The sequence below is a fragment of the Syngnathoides biaculeatus genome, chromosome 8 (assembly GCF_019802595.1).
Source record: "Syngnathoides biaculeatus isolate LvHL_M chromosome 8, ASM1980259v1, whole genome shotgun sequence".
NCBI lineage: Eukaryota > Metazoa > Chordata > Actinopteri > Syngnathiformes > Syngnathidae > Syngnathoides > Syngnathoides biaculeatus.
In genome coordinates, this window is record NC_084647.1 from 16,394,294 (window position 1) to 16,417,524 (window position 23,231).

Here is a 23,231-nt window from a genome sequence, read left to right on the forward strand (position 1 = left end):
ACAAATAAATTGCCAAGAAATCATACATTGTGATTTCTGGATTTGTATTTTTAGATTATCTCTCTCACAGTGGACATACACATACGATGAAAATTTCAGACCTTTCCATGATTTCTAAGGGGAAGAACTTGTACTATAGCAGGGTGTTCAAATACTTATTTTCTTCACTGTAAGTATTCAATCGTGGGATGCCACTACAGCTGTAACTGTAACAGCATTGGGATTCAGCTATTTGGATTCGGTATATATAGGCACATTGACTGTTATTAACATACAACGTACTGGTAATTATGTACGAAAGCTGAATGCTATGAAGGCAGTAAAATGCTAGATTCTGTATCAAGACTGACGCGATCAAAAAAGGTGGTAAAATTCCCGCCTGTACAGGTGGTAAAAGAAGGCGTGTTATGAAAAGCAAGGCCGTGTGCTAAATGGTGACAAGGTTAAAAGCAGGATGAAAAGGGTGTGTATTTTTAAGATGGAAAAACAGGCAGTGATTCGTTGTGTTTGGGTTTAAGGTTGCTTTGATCGGGAGGGGGTGGGCGGGGCTACTATGGCGGGTCGGGGTTAATCAAGAAAAGGCCAACCGAGATTTTTCCACACGGGCTGACAATCCGAGCCGCCGGACCACAGGTCACTGGCTCGCCGCTTCAACAGCCGAGTGCCGTCTGCGCTTGACGGAACGAGACGGCGACGGAGCGGGAAGAAGGTGGCGGTGATGCGGGTGCGAAGAGAAGGGAGTGAGACAGGAAGTGCAGTTAATGTCGATGAGAAAACTTACTAGTGAAGCCAAGTCAAATCCTCTGAGGGACCACTACAAACAGGAGTTTGAAGCACAACTACAATGACGTTAAAATGCTGTCGAGCAATTTGAACTGCTGTTAAAATGCGTTTTGCATCAAAAATGGACAGCGCAGCCAGAAAGTATTGAGGGCGTTTCACTTTTCCCCACACTTTAAGCACCTCAATTTAAAATTCATTTTGGACCTTCAAAATTTGATACACAGCACCGAATCATGACAACAGTTTGTTTTTTTTTTTTTTTTGTGGCAAAAGTATTAGGAAAAAAACTAAGAAAGCCCAAGTACATCAGTTTTTGAGCTTTTGTGAAATACAAAGAAATGAGCCCTGCTAATTAATCCACTAGGGATGGGAATGATTTCCGAAAAAATGCACATGCAGTATGCTTGTCAACACTCACATGGTAAAGACTAACTTCCAGAGACGACCCAGGCTAAACTTAACTACACCCCGATCAAAAAGTTAAGTCTCACACTTGATACGAATTATCTCAACATACTTCCTTGTGACCAGTAACATTACAAGAAGCACCACTCAAAAGAAAAATAATGGTTATGCTTTTAAAAATGGTGCATTGAAAAAATAGCAAATGGTGAATAGCTGCCTGGGATGACTGTAATCACTTTTGTAATAAGGCTATAACGTAAAATGTAGAAAGTGAAATGCTGTGAACACTTTGAATGTACTGCTTTGACTAAACTGCAGGTATCATCCACGAATGGATCCATCTTCCACTTCTCCAGGGTTCGGTGACGGTGGCAGTCACTTAAGCAAAAAAAAGTCCAGGCTTCCCTCTAGCGAGCCACTTCGGTCACCTCTTCCAGGGAGATCCCGAGGTGTTCACAGGCCAGCTGAGAGACGACAGCCTCTTCAGTGTGTACTGGATCGTCTGCGAACATTTTCTTCCCTTTTGCAATCACAGACATGACCCGCAGCTCATGACACCCGGTGAGGGTGCATACATTGATCGACTGGGATATCGAGAGCTCTGCCTTTCGACTCAGCTCTTTTTTAACCACAACATTCGCATGCGGAGTCGTCCTGACTCCAGATGCCGCACCGATCCCCTTGTTGGTCACTTGCTCAATTCTTCGGGGCGGAAGAGAGAGGCCACTCCACCTTCCCCCCCCCCACCTAGACTATGGCCTCAGATTTGGGGTGCTTACTGCCATTTTAACTACGACACGTTCTAGCTCTTGGCAAAGATCGCAGCTTGATGAAGCCGTAATAAAACTCAAAGTAGAATCATATACAATAAATACCAAACCAGACCTACTCACACCCTCGCTTGAATTGGAAAAAAAAAATCTCTCCAAGGTATTTACAAACAGGAACAGTAAGGAAAGACCGCTCATACAAACATACTGTCCAGAGAAACCATTCACATCTAAAGATACTTGAGAAACCTAATGAAAGGTTTTGGAATGTTGAAGGAAGACAGGGTACACAGAGAAAACCACACAAGCGCAGGAAAAACATGCCTACACCACACCCTCTATTCTAACCACCAACCACAAAACGGAGTCGAACATGCAAACCATTCAATCATCGTGCCGACTGGCGGGTATCAATCCAAGTAAAATGAACACACATTTGCTACAAACACTGCATCGCAAAAGCATTCTTATTAAGAAATTTGTTGTACAGGGAAAAAAAAATATCCCAATTGTCATTATGTACCGGAGTAAAGCTCATACACACATGGATTCAGGAGGGGTTATGGGTAATGATACAATGACAGTTATGAGGATTTACATGAATCACATTGCACAGATATCAAATGAGAACCCCGCAACCAGCCCATCCACCCCCACCCGGTTCCTTCCGCCACCAAAGGAGGACAGAACAAGGTCCAAGCTCTCACGAGGTCTGATGTCTAGATTTCCCCAGCAGGGTCTTGACGTGTTTAAGGGATAGTTTGCTACTCCCCGCCGACGAGCCCAGCGACTCGGACGAACTCTTACATTGCAGCACCGCGGGCACGATGTCCTCGTCCAGGTCGTCCATGTCGTCGGACACGATGAAGTGCTGCGGCGTGGCGCGGCCCCCCATGAAGCTGGGGTCCAGGTTGAGGGCCGACACCAGCGATGGCAGGCCCGGGTTGTTGACCACGGTGAAGCCGGTGAGCAGCTCGATCTGCTGCCAGCGGTGGAGGCGCTCGCGCAGGGCAGCCGTCACCTCGCCCAGTGCTTGTCTGGAGGAGAAAGAAAAAAAAGTCACTCGTTCATTCTTTTGTTGATTGAGGCAGTGCGTCAATTACATCCACTGGTGGGAAATGTAATCACACTCAGTACTAGAGGTTGAACGAACATTTTTTTTGTAATTACGCAATTATTAACTGACTACTTCTGCGCAAGGTACATTTTGGATGCAGTTCTTGTCTCAGTTTCTCTGTGACTCACTTTGCTGCCAAGATTTTGTGGTCCACATCATCCAGGGATGAGCTGTGCGCAACGTGGAAAGTCCCAAAGAGGGTGTTCCTCTTTTTCTTGATCTTCTCAGCCTGTGGGGTAACACCAAGCCATGTCACAACAAAGTGTGAAGAATTCACGCGCAACGCAATCTTCCTGTCATACCCCTTCTTTGGCCACCAGGAGCTGCCGTTCGGCATTCTGCTTCTTGATGTTGTAGTACTGAACTTCCACCTCGTGGGTGAGCTGCAGCCACTTCTGCAACGACTCGGGAGGGGACCAGCTACTCCGCGACTCCAGCTCTTTCTCAGCTTTCTTCAGGGCCATGCGCACCTGAAGAGGTAGACAAACAGATTAGATTAAGATTAAATTAATAGATTTTGGAAACATTTGCATTTAGTAAGAAAATAACACTTAACAGTATAGCACTTGATTAATTTAATAGCAGAAATAAAATGGAAAGAATTAACCAGTTGGTGCATCATAATTTCATGCTTTAATTCATTTTGTTGCTACTTCTGCTGCGCTCACCTCGGGCACCAGGGAGCAGTATAATATGAACACGTGAACAGGAAGAAGACTGTCACAACTGCTCAGTAAACTGGAGAAATAGTCATTTTGCCTGTGGATAAATCCTGTATATGAAAGGATTGGGCGGCACGGTGGATCAACTGGAAAGTGTTGGCCTCACAGTTCTAAGGTCCCGGGTTCAATCCCGGACCCGCCTTTGTGGAGTTTGCATGTACTCCGTGTGCTTGCGTGGGTTACCTCCCATATCTCAAAAACATGCAACATTAATTGGACACTCTAAATTGCCCCTAGGTGTGATTGTGAGTGCGGCTGTTGTCTGTCTCCATGTGCCCTGCGATTGGCTGGCAACCAGTTCAGGGTGTACCCCGCCTCCTGCTCGTTGACAGGTGGAATAGGCTCCAGCACTGCCATGACCCTTGTGAGGATAACTGTTGGTGTTAAGATATCTGTTGCTTCAAAGGTTTTACCACCGCAACATAGATACTAGTTTTGTGAGCCTTTTTATTGTGTTTTGCATTGTTTGCAATAAGTCAACTAAGTGTATGTGAAAAGTAATTTTTTTTTCATTACAAAACATAGAAATCTCTTATGTTGAGTTGAAGATTAAACTTCAACAATGAGTGCTAAAACCACTTGAAAGAATTGTTCACTACCTGCCAAACCGTCGCTTGTGATGAAGTTGGCAGGCACCATCGAGCGCTTCCGTTTGCTCACAAGTAAAAAACTAAGTCACCTGAGCAATGACATGTACACCTTGAAAAACCCAAGTCAAGGTAGTACTGTACTTGGGAGTGTCTGAGCTTGAGCTTTACTGGCAAATTCATGATCAACAAAGCCAAGCCGGGGTGTGTATTTATACTACTGTATAGCCAGCGTGACTGATGCACTCAAAGATACGCTGGAGAGTGATACTACAAGTACACACATTTTCCACAGTGGACTGAGCTCTTAATACCTGCTCAAGCTCCTCTTCGGCGTACTTCTGTCGACTGAGTTCGTTCTCTGTGCCCTCGCGCAGATCCCTAAGCCGCTGGGCTTCCTGCTTGGCCGTGCTGATCTCGTCCCTCAGCTTCTGCTCCAGGTTGACCTTCTCAACCTCCACGGAGCGGTGCTCCTCCTGGGCGATCTGCAGCCTGCGGGGAAAACAAGGGACAATGGCGTGAGTTTTTCATTAATGTGTTGGGAGGAAACAAGCTTGTTTTAGAGCAATAATTGGATGAGCATAGCGCTCATAATTCTGACCGGATATTTGAAGCATTGATATAAAACTGGGACTCGACTTTAACAATCAAAATTGAATCAAAGTTGAAATTAAAAGGGATTTTCCATTGAGGAAAATGGCTTTTTTTCCTGGTATATTTTTATTAAAACAGCCCTTAGTTATTCGTGGATTTCTGCTATTCACAGCCACTGTGTGTGTGTGTGGTGTGTGTGTGTGTGTGGTGTGTGTGTGTGTGTATATATATATAATTTCTAAATAAATTAACACTGTACTTTGTAGAATTTGTTATACTGGTTATGCAATTCATTTTAAAATAATTCTTAAAAATCAATACATTAAAGCAGATATATATCAAAAGAGATTACAGATATGCGGTATATTCATAGTATGACTAATATGCTACTTTCCTTGTACTAATAGATTCATAATGTGAATTTATCAATTTGACAAATATCTATAGAAGTCTACAATAATTAAAGTAACATTCACTTAAAGTAATCACAACATGATCTACACACATTTAAAAAAAAAATTAACAAAATAACACTGTCATATTTCTTTAAAAAAAAAAAAAGAAGGACTAATATAACATGCAATGCAAATGACAAAAACTACACTAAAGACTGAGACCCAATCAAGAGTGAGCATTATCTTTGTAAAGGCAAAATATCGGTATGTCTTCATCTGTGCAGTTGTACCGAACGTTGTGGCTGTCGGGTGTACGTACGCGTGGCTTACGCCAGGCTTGCATCAGCAGAAACCACCCCTTACCATGACTAGCACGTCTATGGCACAGAACTCTCTGTTCAGCTTCTGTATCGCTTGCAATATAACAGCATCAGATGCTGGGAACAGCTGTCGGCGTGCAATTATAGAACAGTACAGTGTGTTAGTCAATGCTTGTGTGCGACCACAACATTTGTGTGTGTGTGTTGCGCGCTTCTATTTTTAGACACGAGCGTGACTTTACAAAAGATGAGAACTTTATCACTCCTGACTTAATTACTTTGTGCTTAGTCACGCACAGACCTTGATTTGATTGTGGGGCTCCTTACACACTTTCATATACTGTACAGTATTTTTTATGTGTTTTATGGGGGCAGTAATACTGCCCCCGTCAATGGCGACCAGCACTTCCCCAAGGAAGCGCAGACTGGGACTGAAAGGCAAACCAGATGGAAAAATAAGCCCAACCTCTGCTGCATAGAGGAGATTCCAACTTAACATTGTGGAACATTTACTAAGAAAAGGTAATTGATAAACGGTATTCTTGATACTAACTGTTGTGTTAACAACTCATTCAAAGCCGTCCTTGTCACCAGTCCTTGACATTTTTTTCCCCACCCCCATCTGCACCACTACCAGTGTGGCAGATTTAGCCCGCCACATTAAGCGATCATGCGTAAAACCACGTCTCCCGAGACCGTATACGCGAGGCCCCGTGGTCAAGCAGCGCTGCAAAAGGCTCCCAGGAAATCCAGCCTCCTCCCACTGTCGCTCCCTTCAGGGATGCGGCAGTGTCAAGTGGCCCTGGCCTGGGCTGGGTTTGAACGTATGGAAAGAAAGCAGCTGACAGCAGGGATCAAGATGAACGTGCTGTAGCTATCCTGCCTCAGTTTGAGGAACTGTAAAATGCCTTTGCTTGAGCCAGTAAGTAACGTCAAGGTTGTTTGGTTGTTTTTAAAAACTATTTTATTCCATTCTACTATTATTGTACATTGAGACAAGAGCGAGATGCCTTTGAATGTCCCATCCCATCAAAATTCAAATCTTTGGACTCCTTTAAGCATTACATCAAGTCAAAATGACAAATTGACCTTGTTTACGTTTAGACGAGCTGGAAGCAAATTTCTAGTTTTTGAGCAAGCGACTGGGCCCCCAACACTAGCTCCTGCAACACTCACTTCATTGTACCCTCTAAAAAGTTTCATAATCAAAAGCAGAAATTCTAGCCAGGTTGGCGAAATTGTAGCCTGAGCATACCATCAGATTTGATGGTCATAAGAAATTGCTGTGAAAAAAGAAGAACTGAAGGCCCCCCCATCCCTGTGTGACGGCTCGAGCGCTCCCCCGTGCTGAAAAGTATTCTTGTGATGAATGCGCAAGCGTTACTAAGAAGGGGAATACTGGGTACGTAGCAGACGCTGACTGGGAAATCTCCTGATCTCATTGTTCCCCTTCTTCTACATGGAGGGACTTAACGTACGTTATAACCTAACCCTAACATAACCTCAAAACAAAAGTTGACAAAAAAGATATACACTTATATGTACGTTCGCTGTGTTCGTCTTCCTGAGAAGTCTGTCGCGAACATGAACAACTGGCGACAAGTTGTCCAATGGCACATGTTGAAGCACGGATGGGGATGTTTAAGAATGGCCGGAAGTTTACAAAATATACACGCATGCGCATTACTCACAAAGAGACTTGGCAGCACTGGGAAGCGCTCAGACCGTCACACCTGCTTGCAGCTTGAATTAATATTTTTTCAAAAGAATAGCCCATTCGGGAGCCTCAAAATCCCAGAAAACTAAAATTTTTGCAAGCACATGAATCCTAGTCAATAGTTACATCTACATAATCTCACCCAAAACATCTGCCATTTCATTTAGTTGAACAAGGTAAATTGAGGTCCACGGACACAATTAGTGGTCACTTAGCAGGTCAGTTGACCTGTATCAGGCTACATATTAAATCACAGGAGGTAGAAATAGTCAAACAAATGACTTTAGTCACAAATTCCTTGAAAATACACATGTATCTCAAATTGTTTCATTTTTATTCCTGTCCTCATTTTTGGATGATGATAATGGCCGGCAGTAGTATACCGACGGAACTAGCCTATAGTCATTCAAAACCATTAGAGTGTAGATGGATTTACCAGACTTAATCCACCGCTTAATACCACCGCTCTCACGTCCATGCATCAAAAAAACATAAGTTCTACACAAAAACAGAATACACCAGCACGCAACCACAAGCAATATTCATGTACTACCACAACAAAAACACTGAACTTTTCAAATTTTAAAATGGGTGTAACTAGTCAAAGTTAGCGACAACAACTTTTGTTGCGACAACCCAGCTGTGAGACAAATTTCAAATCTGGTTGGTCAAAGGAACATCTGCCAGCAGGATCAATTTTGAAGGCTTGACAGATTTTACGTACTGGTTGATATCTGACTGAACAGAAATAAATGAATAATATCCTGCAAAAAATGTTTTGCAAAAGTAGATCAGTGCCTGCGATAGTGTTTAGGCCAGATTTGCTGGTCTAAGTCTCAAGTCAGGTGCATCTCGTCCCACGAACAAATGCTACAAGTTTAAACAGAGCGCCGTGTGAGATCAATGTGTTAGCGTATCCTTGAAAGGAACAAGAGGAGACAGTGGACACGCTCGGGAGGACATTGTGAGCATTCCATGTTGTCTTAGCGAGCCCAAAAATAGTTTCTTCAATCAACTACACTGAGATGCCGCTCCTTGCACGCCCCGAAACGGCTCATTCAGACTTATTTTGTGTTATCAACAATATGAGGAATGACTGAAATCAGATGGTCTAAAAAAAGAACCAAAGGACAGAATAATATGTATCCAAAACGTTATTTTTAAAGAACAACTAATTCGGTCACAAAAGGGTAGCAGTCCTACTGGACTGGCAGATTGTTGAGAGCCGACAAACAAGCCTCAAACTCAAAACAATTTCTTGGGATGTTATTTGCTAGAGGTTTTTAATTATTTGTTAGTCAGCAGAACCATGAAGAAACTACGTGAATTTGAGCATATTTCCACAAGACTCAAAGTAAGATTTCTGCTTGAATTCAGAATTTTCTTTTCACCATTTCAGTTGTCTGAATTTTGGGGGCCGGGCTAAAACAAAGGCCAGGTCGGCACTTGGGCTATGTGGCATGAATCGGCCCACCGCCACTCTTTCCACAATCACTGAGTGCTCAGCGCCTTCATTCTATCAGTGGCTGTCTGGGGCAATTGTGACTTAGAGTACTCTGTAAACATAACGTAACCGTTTCTACCACAAAAGCATGCAGTTATCTAACTAGTCATTCCTAAACCCTAAAAAATATATATCTTACACTGGATACCACAATTAATTTAAAAAAAAAAAAAAAAAAACAGCTTGGTGTTATTTAAATTCCCCCGTGTTTTACATATTTGTGTTTTTTAGGATACAGTAAAAGCATTGTTTACAACGGGCCAAGAAATATGTGCTGAAATGTGAATGAAGATCTACTAAATAAATTGTGCCACAGTGTTTGAGAAATGTTTAACTTTCCCTCAAGCGTGTGCATTATGTGGCTCCACACAACCCGATACGATACGAAGTGAGGCGGTAACGTATTGGACGAGCCCGCCACATATTTGATTGACACGTGAAAGTTGAGCGGGGTGTGACTGCAGTGCATTCAGCGGAGATGCCCAGACTGTCTGACAGCTGAAAGAACATCTTGATTTTTCAACATTTTGTAGGCTGATTTCCTATATTTGTCACTTTAAAAAAACAATTGGCAGGCTCTTTGACAACACTGTTCTATTGAGTGTGTCAAATTTACATTTTATTTTCACTTCACAGGGACTTTAAATGTGAGTGTATTAAACTTACAAGTTAAATACAAATGAGCTGTACTTGGCAGTGGCAAATGGTGCGTACCACTGGAGGGAGCCCATGTACCATACTTTGAGAATTATTCATCTTGAGCTAAAGAACATTAAAAAAAAAAGTGTGTCAAAGGTGAAATTACACATTACACGCTTAGCAAGGAACAACCTCGAGTACAATGGTCACTTTTGTTATTGTGTTGGGGTGGGAACCAACATAGACGTACTTTTGTTGCAGGTCGTGCAGACTTTGCTCAGCCCGCTGCAGGCCCTCCAGGTCCTTCATCATCTTTTTCATGTGATCCTTGGAGTAGCGGTTCTGGATGTACGCAAACCAGCAACCGCCCATTCCGATGACGATGGACACCACTAGCATGAAGTCCTTTAGGTGGTTGTGTCTGTTCACTCCGAGACGCAAAAGATAGAATGTTATGAGCGGTTGTTTTCCTTAATTCATTGCCATTTCAAATAGTTGCCTTTGTGTTGTTGTTCTAAAAACAATATGCCCTGAATCATACCAGAAGCGCTTATCTATGTTATAGAACATTGTAGTTATTGGGTCAGGGATAGGATATGTCGTAGCCATGGCTTCACGCGGAAGCCGTAAACCGACAGCGGCCAGCTCAGCCTCTGCCGAGCAGGCGTCGTGGCCAGCAACAAGCTTCTGCCAGTCTATGCTGAATTTGTTTACGCGGTTTAAAAATGGAACACTGTCTGCATCATTCATTCCCGAGAAAGCAGACAAACTATAGATGTTGTGCTTTTTGTTGTGCGCTTTGGTCCTCGATTGTACTAAACGTAAACTGAACCAAGGTAGATACTGACTTTTAGACCATAGAAATTACTGTTAGACCCACCCCACCTCCCGAAAAATGAATTAAAAAAAAAAGATCAATAAGCTCACTAATTTTCCCATCCTGACCAAATACCATAATGTTGAGTACATTCCCCTGAGGAACTTGTAAGTACAGGCAATGAAATATTTGACGTAATAGACTGTAGCTATTTGGGCGAGGCCTGGGACCTGCTTCCAAGACCGACAGCACAAATCTGCAGGACGCCTCTTCACTATTTTACTATCATTTTGTAAAAATGTGCACATAGGTGGTATTCCTGCATAAAAGGTCCTTACTGAAGTCGCTGAAATGGGAAGTTGAGGTTTACGAGTAAATGTGTTTCTCTTCGGTGTTCGAGAGAAGTTCAAACACACCCTGAATTGACGTGCAACTGCACAGCTCGTTTGACACAGACATTGTTTGATGATGTGCTCATCAAGTTCCTCACCTGAGGAAGCGGAACGAAATAAATTTAATATTGCTCAATTTTTTCAGATCTTGAAGGCCATTTTGGGAAAACATTTGACTCAAATGAAGTGAGGAGCTTCATTTAGAGACAAGTAGTCCTTTGCTCTTTCTTGTAATATACATAGACAATTACAAATCCCTTTAAGGAGAATTTCAATTAGTCAAGGATTTTCGCTAACCGCAGCAAGGACTATTGCCAACAATCAGGCTCTCTCCCCTTTGTGATCAGGGACATTCTGCGAAGGATTTCTCTGACTAATTATCTTGTGGTGTGGAGTGTGTTAAAAGTGTTTCTTCCCGCTCCCCAATCTGCTCAGAATATGGTTGGGCTAACAAACTTAAATGTTAAAGCTGTTCAATGCTTACAACGGCAAATCTTTGTGTCTGAGTTCAGCAGAGAGTTGGGATGAGGCATGGACTGTATCATAGTAAAGTACATTTTATTTGTGTCACTTCTCACAGTCAGGATTTACTAAGTGCTTTTTTTGGTTAGAATACTAAAACCTTTTCTAAGTGTAATGTAAACAACTGTATTAACTAATCTTCAACAACGTGAATCTCATCTTTTAAAGAAAGTGCAATAGGAAGGGCCGACTACTGGTGGCAGGCATAAGTGTGGGACATATTCGGGTTTTATTTTTAGGTGTAGGGACCCATGAAGGCTGCAGATAACAGCCCCCAATACTTCTGACATGGAGTAAGTCCTCCTCAGCAGTAGTTGACACTACACTCCAGTGATTTGGAAAATTAGCGAATTATCATATACATCAGAACGAAAAAGGTCCTTGTTTACAAGTACCTCTATCTGTCAATGTGTTAATATCAATTTTATGTCTCCTACGTAGCACACTGGTATCTGTGTGTACTCAAGTTTAAATACTCTGGTTATCCATACATGCATTTCTGTATCACCTATCCTTCTTGCCTGAAAAATAGTGCCATTGAACATCACTGAAAACTGATACATTTGTCTTCATTTTAGGGACTAAATAATGCTTACAACCACAGTAGTAACAAACATTTAATAACATAAAATATATTTTATTCCCTTTTCTTCATGTTTTTCAGGGACAGCTCAATTTTATGAATTGTTTTCTTTTGTGGAAAGTGCAACAACAATACTGTCTTCTTTTTAGGAAACAAATTCAAGTGCAACAGTAACAATTCAGTTATTACACACATACATACATACTACAAAAACACCAATGGGAGGTACCAAGTGGGGTAGTGTTTAACATCTGCCTCACAGGAACAATATCTTGAGTTCAAAAGTAAATTTTCAAATAAGTTTAGAATGTGCTTCAAAACTTATTTAATAAGTTTAAATGCATTTAAAATATGTCAGTGGTTCTGGAATCGTATCCCCCATGATGAAAACATGGAGTGAGTGTACGCCACTCAATTGAGCTTACTGTATATGACACACCAGGCAAGCTTTAGTCCAACAACCAAGCATGATATATCAATGCATGATATGCAACAGATGCACTTCAAATCGGCGTGTTGAATTACGTAATGTTGGGCAGATGAAGACGGGCTTCATTGTGCGTGTGTCTCAAAATGCTGCAGTGGCGCTGAGGGAGCCACAGTCAGAGGGAGCGCGACTGCTTGGAGAGGCTGTCAAAGCCAGACGTCACTCGCTTGACTCTTCCAAGCTGCCAAAATCTACGGTGACACATGCCACGAGCAGACTCCCCTTCCACGCTGTGCGCCCCCCCAGCTCCTTCACGCAGAGCACCGAGTCGACAAAGTAGGCCAGCCAGTGTCACGATGCTTGTCCCTGGCTGGTCACATGGTCAGATTATTTGGTCAGATGAAACCAAGATAACGACAGCCGTGACGTTTCCTTTTTTCCCACGCAACTGTATCACCAGTGCAGCTAACCCAGAACCTCACCTGTTTGGGCCGTTAGCAAGTGGCTAGTGCTAGTGGATAACATTGACTAGCGTATCACGCAGGTTTTTGTATGAGATTTGGGGTGTTTAAATTTAGAGGTTCTGCATTGATTAATCAAATAAATTAGTAACTATCACAATTGATATTACATACATATGACAGTGGGGGAAGAGTCCTCCAACATTGCATGATTTTAGTCAAAAATAAAAGTCTGACTCCACCTTTGCTCTCAGCTTTTATGAAGCTAATAACAACCATGTGGAACTCATCAGAAAATCACACCCTGAGGGGAAAAAAATGATGAATGATGGCACTTACTGAGGGGCGCTCCAAACAGCACGGTGTCCAACGATTTGAGCTGCAGCTTTTGAACGTGGCTGCGGTCCAGGATCTTGAGGATGGAGTGCATCAGCGTGGTGTTCTTCACGGCCAGCCTGAGAGAGAACAGACATGGACGGGGAAGGAAGTTAAGGCGAGATGCAAGCACACGTTGGATTTCTTTCAATAATCCTCACAAAGCAGGAAAACCACCAAACATCACACAGTTTAGAATGAAGAATTAGCACTTTACTCACCTGGGCATGGCGCTCCCGTTAAAACTCATTTTGCGGAAGGCCTCCACATACTGCGGCAGCTCCACATAGGTGATGAGCCATTCTACCACCTCGTCCACAGTCCAGTTATACACTGAGGACAGCGAGAAGGAACAAGGCCTTCCCTTAGTAAGTGAATTTTCCTCGAAATGTGGCTTGGACTAAAGATCAAACATTAGAAGCAGCTCTCGTTATGACTTTACGTAATTTACATTTAAAAACATAAAAACAGCTCAACACTATATTACATAGTTCTCAGTCTTTGCCATGTTTTCAGTAATCATCCTCAAACATGTATAATGTATTTAGAAACATAATTTACTTGAAAAGATCATTAAATGACTTCGGGGATTTCTGAATGCTATCAGCCCAATGATTAAATCTTTAAGAAATGCTTGTTTTTAAATATTTACGTGGGAACAAATTTTACGTAACTTATGTGCAATACAACTTAATTGAAGCATGATTCCAGTACAGTGTTTTATTTCCCTATATTTAAACAGAGTATTATCAGAATCAGATTTAAAGGTCAAGTATCCTCCTTATAAATATTCTAAAAATAGATGTTGAAATGAAAAATACATAACATTATTCACTTCAATGTCTATACGAAAAAATAAATATGAGCGGAGAGCGCGTCATCCATGCGCAAAGTTGTGGAAGTGTCATTTGACATCCAAGTGGTCGCCATATTGGCTGTATCTACTGTCCGAGATGCCACCCCAGACATTCGCCATTGAAAACACGCTGTGGCCCCGACTGTAGGACACGCCCCTTCAGACACGGAAGCTCTTTTCGAAGAAGAGAACATATTACAATCGAATGAATTGTCCGGGGCAATATTAGCAGATTGTTTCGAGCCATATTTAGATGATATGCGGATCACGGCCAAACCACCTCCCCGCCCAATATTTTCATGGCGGGAGTTACAAAAAGCCATATACGTCAAAATTATGTTTTGTGGTGAAAATAACGGATGGGTCCATACCGGCTGCCATTTTTTCATTAATAACATGCTAAAAATCATCCACTTCATGACACTTGACCTTTAATGGGTTACAATATTATTTGGAGGACTAGAACATCTTGTTTTTGAGAAACACTCAGGCCTACTACATACTGCATATTATTATGGTTATGATGGTAGTATGGCCAAATACTTTTTAGTAAGTGGTACTTGGTGTTTAAAAAAAAAATAAGCCACAGAAAAACGAGGGGAGAAACAAAAAGAATGAGCTGAAGTGAACTGCACCACTGAGTAGTTGGCCAACTTTGGGGTCGGTAACAAAACGATCGTTTACTTTGCGTTGTAGCCAGGGCGCGCCGGTAACATTATATCCAGGCTGTCTTCCAAACGAGCGATCGGTTTCATAACAGTGAAGCAGGGGAGGCGTTGGGGTGGGGGTTTGAAGGTGGTAACCTAACCAGCTCCCCAGCTGATGGCGCAAAGTCAAGGTGTGCGAGCGCATTACAAGTGTGAGAAAAGGCGGTAGACAGAAAGGGTGCGAAAGGCGTGATAGCCAGATACGGCGCGCCACATGAAAGCGTGGGAGGGAAGCGGCGGGCGACAGCGCGAGTGTCGTTTTTGGCGTCGACAGGCTGGAGGATGCTGCAGAGTGTGCTGCTCTTTGCTCGACACGCTGGCAGATAGGGCGCCTCGACCAGTACCAAGTGAGCGAGAAGGTCAAGTAGCGGATTGCGTGAGTCACAAATTATTCACACAATGAAAAATGAAAAAAGGCATTTAAAAAAAACATACACTGTTCCCATAGGGGATAGGGAAGAACTGAACCCTGCCACTAAGAGCAAAAAAAATATATATATATATTTAGATATATATTTTTTTTATTTTTAAATCTACACACACTATTGACAAGCAAAGCTATGGCCGGACTAAATAAAGCGCCTCCCCTGATTTCTACAAAAGAAGAAATACTTTCGTTTTAGACATGACTTTGGTAATTTAGCCGAATCATTTCAATCCTGTAACATTCAGAAAGGATCGCTTACAGACACTCTTTCAGGCATAGGCAGCTAAAATAATTACTCGATCATTTTCACAGTTGATAGGGTGGGTCGGGACCGAGCCCTGCTGCGTACAGTGAAAAGAGTAATTCTCACCCAAAACTGTGTTTATACTATGCTGTAATTGTCTATAGCTTCTACAAGATGCTGGCAAAGGACTCATTTTGTCTAAATGAAGCTCCTCAATTAACTTCCTTCCAAAAAGCCACCAGATGGCAACAAATCAATACTGTAGTTACATAGACTACAACATTGAGGGCAATCACAAAACTAAAAGGGCACAGGCCTAGAAAGTTAAGTACCAAATCAAATTACCTAGACATACTGCTTTAGGACAAATTGAGGGGCCCAAAAAAAAAAAAAGACCTTTTTTGGTATATTGGACTATTTTCTTTTTCTTCAAATAAATGCTTTAGGAGATATTTTTATCTGGAATTTGGGCTCGATGCTATGCATAGTTTATATAATAGACCCAAAATGTTCGCATTACTTAAACATATACTTATAAATAGCAAGATATCCTAATCTGTGAGAGTGATATAGACCTGAATGAAAACTTGCATTTTGTTCCAATTTATAGGAAGTGAATGGACGAAGAACTGGAACAAGAAACTTCTTAGACCGCAACAAATCCTAAATAAAATTCCCCTAGATACCCCTCCATCTTAATCCTCCTTATTTCCAATAATTTTTAACGATTCTAGGAGTCCAACAGTCAAAGCGATACCTTCAGATCCCTTCCATGCGTTCCACAGATCCTCCACGCTGATGAACTGGTCGTCCCCGTGGAAGCTGTTGTGCTTGGCCTTGGGGTCGTGGTAGTTCAGGTCCTCCCTCAAGAACTGCCGGATGACCACATTCACAGTTTAATACGTGACAAAAGAGTCTTTTTGTCTTACTCGAGATGTGGCGATGGTTTTTGACACGCGGAGAAAGCTGCAAAAATGAATAGAATAAAAAGGGCACTCAAAGATAATTACACAATTGTCAAGCCGTAAATGATCTGGAACAACAGAGAAGGTTCAGTACTATTGTTTTTTTATATAGGACACGTTAACATGCATAAAACATGTGCACTCGTTGCTAATGACTATTAGTGGTGTCAAGTGATACTTAACACAAGACTTCATTGTTTAATCATCCACTACCACAACAAATAAAGCCCTCAAGCGAAACTGTAGCCATTTAATTAAGGGGGTACCATATACAGTGAAGAACGTAAGTATTTGAACACCCTGCTATACTGCAAATTCTCCCACTTAAAAATCATTGAGGGGTCTGAAATTTTCATCGTAGGTGCAGATCCTATGTGAGAGAGATCATCTAAAAAGAAAACTCCAGAAATCCCAATGTATGATTTGTTTAACGATTTATTTGTTTGATACAGATGCAAATAAGTATTTGGACACCTGAGAAAATCCAATGTTAATATTTGGTACAGTAGACTGTTTACAATTAGAAGTCAAACATTTCCTGTAATTGTTCACCAGGTTTGCACACACTGCAGGAGGGATTTTGGCCCGCTCCTCCACACAGATCTTCTCTAGATCAGGCAGGTATCTGGGCTGTCGCTGAAAAACACAGAGTTTCAGCTCCCTCCAAAGATTTTCTATTGGGTTTAAGTCTGGAGACAGGCTAGGCCACGCCAGAACCTTGATATGCTTTTTCCGGAGCCACTCCTCAGTTTTCCTGGCTGTGTGCTTCGGCTCATTGTCATGTTGAAAGATCCAGTCACGACCCATCTTCAATGCTCTGACTGAGCGAAAGAGGATGTTCCCCAAAATCTCACAATACGTGGCCGCGGTCATCCTCTCCTTAATACAGTGTAGTCATTCTGTCCCATGTGCAGAAAAACACCCCCAAAGCATGATGCTACCACCCCCATGCTTCACAGGATAATACATGGAGTGGAGGTGGACTTTTAAAGACGGACTGACAGGTCTTTGAGGGTCAGAATTCGAGCTGATAGGCAGGTGTCCAAATACTTATTTGCAGATGTATCACACAAAAATCATTTAAAAAATAAATCATACATTGTGATTTCTGGATTTTTCTTTTTAGATCATCTCTCACAGAGGACATGCACCTACGATGAAAATTTCAGACCCCTCCATGATTTCTAAGTGGGAGAACATGCAATATAGCAGGGTGTTCAAATACTTATTTTCTTCACAGTATGAAAAGTATCCTATATACTGTCTATATACTGTAGACAGTGGTACCTTGATTACCAGTTTTAACTCATTCAATAACTCAAATCACTCATATTTAAAATAAACCCTCCCTTTTGAAATGAGGGGTGCTACCTCCACCCATCAAAACAGGCTCATTTCAGCAAAACAAGAAAATTGATCATCCTTGGGCTATTTAGACTAAAGCACATAACAAATGCATAATATGGTCAGTTAGGTCAGCCTCCAACCTAAAGTTTCATACCCAAAAATAAAAAAATAAATGTGGCTTCCTTAACTCGAAGACAGTAAATGACATATCACGATAGCAAAGAAATAGAAGCCTGCAAAACAAATGGATCGTGCTGCGCTGTGTTGCATTCTGTTACAAGCAATGTGGGTCATCCTTGTGTACATGACGTTAATGATTGACAGAAATTACTACCGGAGAAAGCGCAGCGGACAGCACTAATGAGAAATCCTCCACCAGCAGAGAGGAATGACGTTACTAATTTTCCCCCTTGATGACAAAATTGGATTCCAGAGGGCTGAGGGAATCGACGGCATTTTTGTCCGGCGCCACCTACCCCGTCCGTCTCCACCACATCCACGTTGCCGTTCTTGTCGTCGTCCATCTGCTTGTGGATGCTGCGGATAGCCTCGAAGCTGAGGACGGGGTTCTCGTCCCGGCACAGCGTCTCGTCGATGCGACAGAAATCTGTGAAATAGCAGAGATATAAAAAGTCTACACACCCCTTGTTCCAATGCAAGGATTTTGTGATTAATGGAAATGATCCTGAACAACTCCACTGGGGAAAAAGCATATTTTTTGAGAGGGGGAAGTAAAAATATAAAACAGATAATCTGCCATGTTCAGAATTAACCAAACCCATTCAGATTCATGTAACGTAGGAATCAGCAGACACCTGCTAATATTTTAAGAACCACTGATTAACCGCAAATAAAGTTCAGTTGTTCTAGTCGGCTTTTACGGCTATTTTACTTTACAGCATAGGCCCTAAGGTTTTATGCTCATGCTGACTGTTCATAATTTTTCTCCACCATGCTGTTCTTTCGGAGTGGACCAGTGTTGTGTTTCGCTAAACATACCGTTTGGAATTTGGGGTAAATAGTCCAACATTTTCATGACCTGTGAATTATAACAGGATGGGTTTAAGGCTCATTATTTCTCTTGTGACTTGAAATACTGCCATGGACTCTTTAACATGAAAGACAGATGACGATGATGCAATCGCATAATTGGCCAATCTGTCAGTGGGGCCATATCTAGTGACTCCGGTCTCCTTCCCGGCACCTCCTTCCCTTTTGCACCCGCTTCCTCCTTCCTGAAGGCTCGCTGATAAAGTCTTCTGCACGGAGGAAAAACGGGGTTGGAATGCACAACAAATGTTTGGCTTTGTGAAGTGCAGCAAACAGTCATGTTTCTGTGTGTGTTTCTGATTACGCAGGCTGACTGATATGCACTGCTGCTAAAACTTTTTTCTCCATTTTAGAAGTTTGCACAGCGGGGATATCCGAAGCGGGCCATAACTGAGGTCTCAAAAATACCAATTACAAATAATAACCTTACATATTGCACTGTCTCTCCATTTTGTCGCGAGTTGTTTTCTTTTCAGGAAAAAACAAACGGGAAGATGTTATTGGTCTCATGGTTGTGTTAATGAAATACGGTAAATGCCTTAAATCGCAGAACGGAACAGAATGTGCTCAACTTCACAGTCTCAATATAGACATTAATATGCATTAAATGCTTCAATATCTGAGTGCACTGAGTTCAACTGTAGACACTTCACTGTATGTATATCTCCACTTTGAGTCATTTCCCTTTTAAGAAACTACAAAAAAAAAAAAAAATCGGAGGACGTGTGGTCTTCACCGGACAAGATCCTTGATCTTTTTCAAGTAGACAATGTAGTGTTGATCACCACCCTAAAATTAAATGCTGAAATCCCTCACGGATTATCTTTGACTGCCATTTTGTTTTGAGTTATTATTTTTTTCTTTTTAAAAACACACATGCTCTTCTTTTGACTGTGGTTGTGATCATTTTCCAGAAAGGCACTGTAGTTACCACGTTATATACAATATTTACCATAGGGTATGCATGAACTCATTGAGCTTGGCCTGCCTTTATATGTCATGCAGCTATTAATATTTATATACCGCATACTTTTTTGTGTGTTTTGGTTGAGATACAGTGAAGAAAACAAGTATTTGAACACCCTCCTATATTGCATGTTCTCCCACTTTGAATTCGTGGAAGGGTCTGAAATTTTCATCGTAGGTGCATATCCACTGTGAGAGGGATAATCTAAAAAGAAAAAAACTGAAATCACAAAGTATGACTTTTTTAACAAAAAAGTGGGAGAACTTACAATCTAGCAGGGTGTTCAAATACTTTTCTTCACTGTATATTTCATGAGAATATACAATAATTCCCGGCGTGATTTCCACATCCCAATTTGGACTCTTCATTCACAGGAGTACTTATTATGACAAGTTATACGAAACTTAACAAAAAGTCCTTTAACATTTTGCCACAGAAAGATTTTGCTTTTTAGCCTTAAGAGCGAGGAGGGCGGCTCACCCCCCACCCCAAAAGAGATGCACCCAACAGGTTACTTCACCTGCGACTCAGCGTTTTTTCCCCACATCATTTGCCTTGCAAAACTTTGACAAGCAGATAAGAGATTTACAAACCAGTCAGCCTGCTTTTTTCTTTCTGCCATTTTTTTTTTAAAGAGCTCCTGTTTCGCAAGCCGCTGGTGGTGAAAACCACATGCCATACCTTTCCAACTAAACCGCCTGAGCAGCTACCGCTCATGCGAAGTCCGAAAGAAAGTAAAGCTCATTGTGAGACTGGATATCGATCATCTACTAAAAATAAACAAAATGCTGGGCCCCATACAGACGCTTCACTTTATTCAATTACAGTTTTCAATGAAATTACTTAACATGGGAAAAAAAGGACTCCCCAGAGAAAACCCATGCAAACAGATCTCCTGAGAGTGAGGCAGACATGCCAGCTGTTACTTCACCATGCTGCCCACCATGCTGTTTTTATAGTGTAATCATTTTAATTGTGCCAACGATTACTGTTGTACTTGTCTGGATTGTTCATTTCCTATATATTTGTGATTGTTGTAATTTTTTGCCTCTTCCGTTTCCTCAACAAAAGACACACTCTTGATGTTCTTTTCTTGTGTAAAAAGAAAATATCCAAGCTGTTATGGTGAATTTCATCTTGCCTGCCTCGTTTGCTTCCTAACAAGGTGAACTATTACAAATGGCCTCTAAGGGAAACCGCCGGTACAATGTGGCCCGCGACAAAAATGAGTTTGACACCCCTGTTGTAGCTCATCATTCAAGCTAGTTCCCATTTTCGCAAAGGCGCTGCCTCAGACAAAAGACAAAGAAGGGTTTTGTTTACTAGTGGAAAGCGCCGTCGATTCCCACCCAGTACTTTGTGTGACATCATTGTGAAAAGGTCTATTCTTATGGCTTGAATTACATATTGCAGGTGTCCACCATGTTGGTGTCAAGTAATTCATTGGGAATCGTCGCCTCGCCATAACTCTAGCAATGATAAACAGCGCCGGCGGCCATTAGGTCAATTGCTTCCTGTCTGACTAAGCGTTTTGATGCTCGCTGGAGAATGCGGGCCCGGCCGGGCTATTCTCAGCTGGGCCACATATAGAACCTGCCCAAAGTTGCGCTCAAAGTTCTAGTCTAGCTGCCTGACTTGAACTTGTCCCCCAGTGAACATTGTGACAGGTAATTACATTAACTTATAAGTCAATAAATAAAATACACAATAGTTTAAACAGGTACCGTTGTGATGACAAGACAATTACACAATTGAAGATCTGCAGTCAAATGTTTACATGCCATGTGATCTATTCCGTTCGAGAGTATACATGATGTGCTCTAACATTTATCAGCAACCGGAACAGCCGCGAGACATGCGCACGTTGTTGTCAATGCCGCGTCATTTATCGAGACGGAGGACTGTTGTCTATTCAGCACAGCAGTTGGGTATCATTTTTGTATTTAAGAAAAAAAAACAATAATGAAAAAAACTTGATATTTATGACGATGACATCACCCTCACATTCACGTCAAGAAGAAGCATGCGCGGACAGCATGAGCTTTTCCTGGCTCCGTTGTGAACGAAAGAATCCATATAAATTCAAGTTTTGAAAAAAAAAAAAAAGATTATTTCATCCCTGTGAAAACAAATGATTCAGATTCGGCCTGTTTATTCCAACTACGGTGCTTTTATGGAACATTTTCATTCGGCTTGGGGTTCTAAACCGATTTAATTGGAATGATTGATACAAACCAGGCTAGTCTTATTTATTTTACCTCAATGGTGCACCATACGAAAATTATTTAATAGAGAAAGAAGAAAGGAAATTATGATGACAACAGTCATAAAAATCAAAATGTACAAAATTCTAAAAGTAATAAAAAAATAATGAGTTTGGGTCTTTCTTTTCATTATTTCAGAGGCATTAAAAAAATCATTTATTGTGTATCATAATATGACTATTACAGAATTAGCATAGATCAGTGATTTAACAGCACATCTCGACGGAAGTACAAATTTGAGTAATGTACATTTTTAAAAAGTGGACAAAAAAATGAGTTGTTTTCAAAAGTCAAGAAGTTGGGAATTTGTGACAGACTAAAATCTCACATAAAAACTGACAAATATAATGATACAAAATGGACAATAAAAGAGGACAAAAAAATTATTATGGGGGGGGGAATTGTACCATCAAAACGGAAGGTAGGCTTCAGGTCAAATATATACATATATTTTTTTTTAAATGTGTATTTTTTTCAAATTTTAGAGACCGCACGATTTGCCATTTTAAACTGCTGTCTTTGCACAATTGACATTGTGAAGACATTTATTTGCATGGATTTTACATCTTGCACGTCTTATAAGGAATAGTCCCAATAAAGAGAAATGTCTCCTGTTCTTTGTTCTGTGTGTCGTACCAGGGCAGCCACAACTGCTGGAGAAAAATTCTTTTGTGTTTTTACACACTTGGACATTAAATCTGATCCTGAAATATATTTTGGACTACATCCAACTAAAACAAACACAACCAAAATTCCCGTTTAACTTTCGCTAGAAATTTACCAAAAACCTTCTGGATATTTACTGTAAATTTCAACCCCCTTTGCAGCCCTGCTTACCTGATATTCCATTTTCAGCAGCGTCTGCCGTGGACGAGCTGGGCCTGTCAGTCCAACTTCCTCCGATGAGACACAAGCCAAATATCCACAGGGTCACGATTTTGTTGAGCTCCATGACTGCTCTAACGCTGCACACACAAGAGAAGAAGAGGCTGAATCATCCTGCCGACCAATTATGGACACAATTGGAGTACAATGTTAGAGAGCTGATATTTCGGGCTAGGAAAATAGCAAAAGATATTGATATGAAAGAAAACTATTACTTCTCAGGTGAGGCTCTTCTTCAATATTGAGACAAAGTCACTGGCTTTCCTCGTGATGTTTAAAATTTAAATGTACAATCAAACCTGTATTTCTTCTTCTCAGGGCACATATTAGCATCCAAGATGATTAAAGGCCAGACGTTGCTCCAGTTTAAGCGATCACCAGTCTCACAA

General features: G+C 41.4%; 1 protein-coding gene across 5 annotated transcripts in view; it reads right to left on the reverse strand.

Moving 5' to 3' along the window:
• The window catches only part of LOC133504635 (stromal interaction molecule 1-like), a 33,840-nt gene that overhangs the window by 8,238 nt on the left and 2,371 nt on the right, over positions 1–23,231 (reverse strand). For 3 of the 5 annotated variants that reach the window (XM_061827097.1, XM_061827099.1, XM_061827096.1), the window contains exons 2-12: positions 22,795–22,922; positions 18,153–18,283; positions 16,122–16,236; positions 13,352–13,463; positions 13,095–13,210; positions 9,804–9,981; positions 4,699–4,876; positions 3,378–3,545; positions 3,204–3,304; positions 2,766–2,995; positions 588–668 (exon numbers count right to left, since the gene is read on the reverse strand). In XM_061827097.1, coding sequence (XP_061683081.1) covers positions 588–668; positions 2,766–2,995; positions 3,204–3,304; positions 3,378–3,545; positions 4,699–4,876; positions 9,804–9,981; positions 13,095–13,210; positions 13,352–13,463; positions 16,122–16,236; positions 18,153–18,283; positions 22,795–22,909 — 1,525 coding nt within the window. In that variant the 5' untranslated portion in view covers positions 22,910–22,922. The remainder of the gene's footprint in view (positions 1–587; positions 669–2,765; positions 2,996–3,203; positions 3,305–3,377; positions 3,546–4,698; positions 4,877–9,803; positions 9,982–13,094; positions 13,211–13,351; positions 13,464–16,121; positions 16,237–18,152; positions 18,284–22,794; positions 22,923–23,231) is intronic. The other 2 variants (XM_061827098.1, XM_061827100.1) reach the window with 1 other exon arrangement.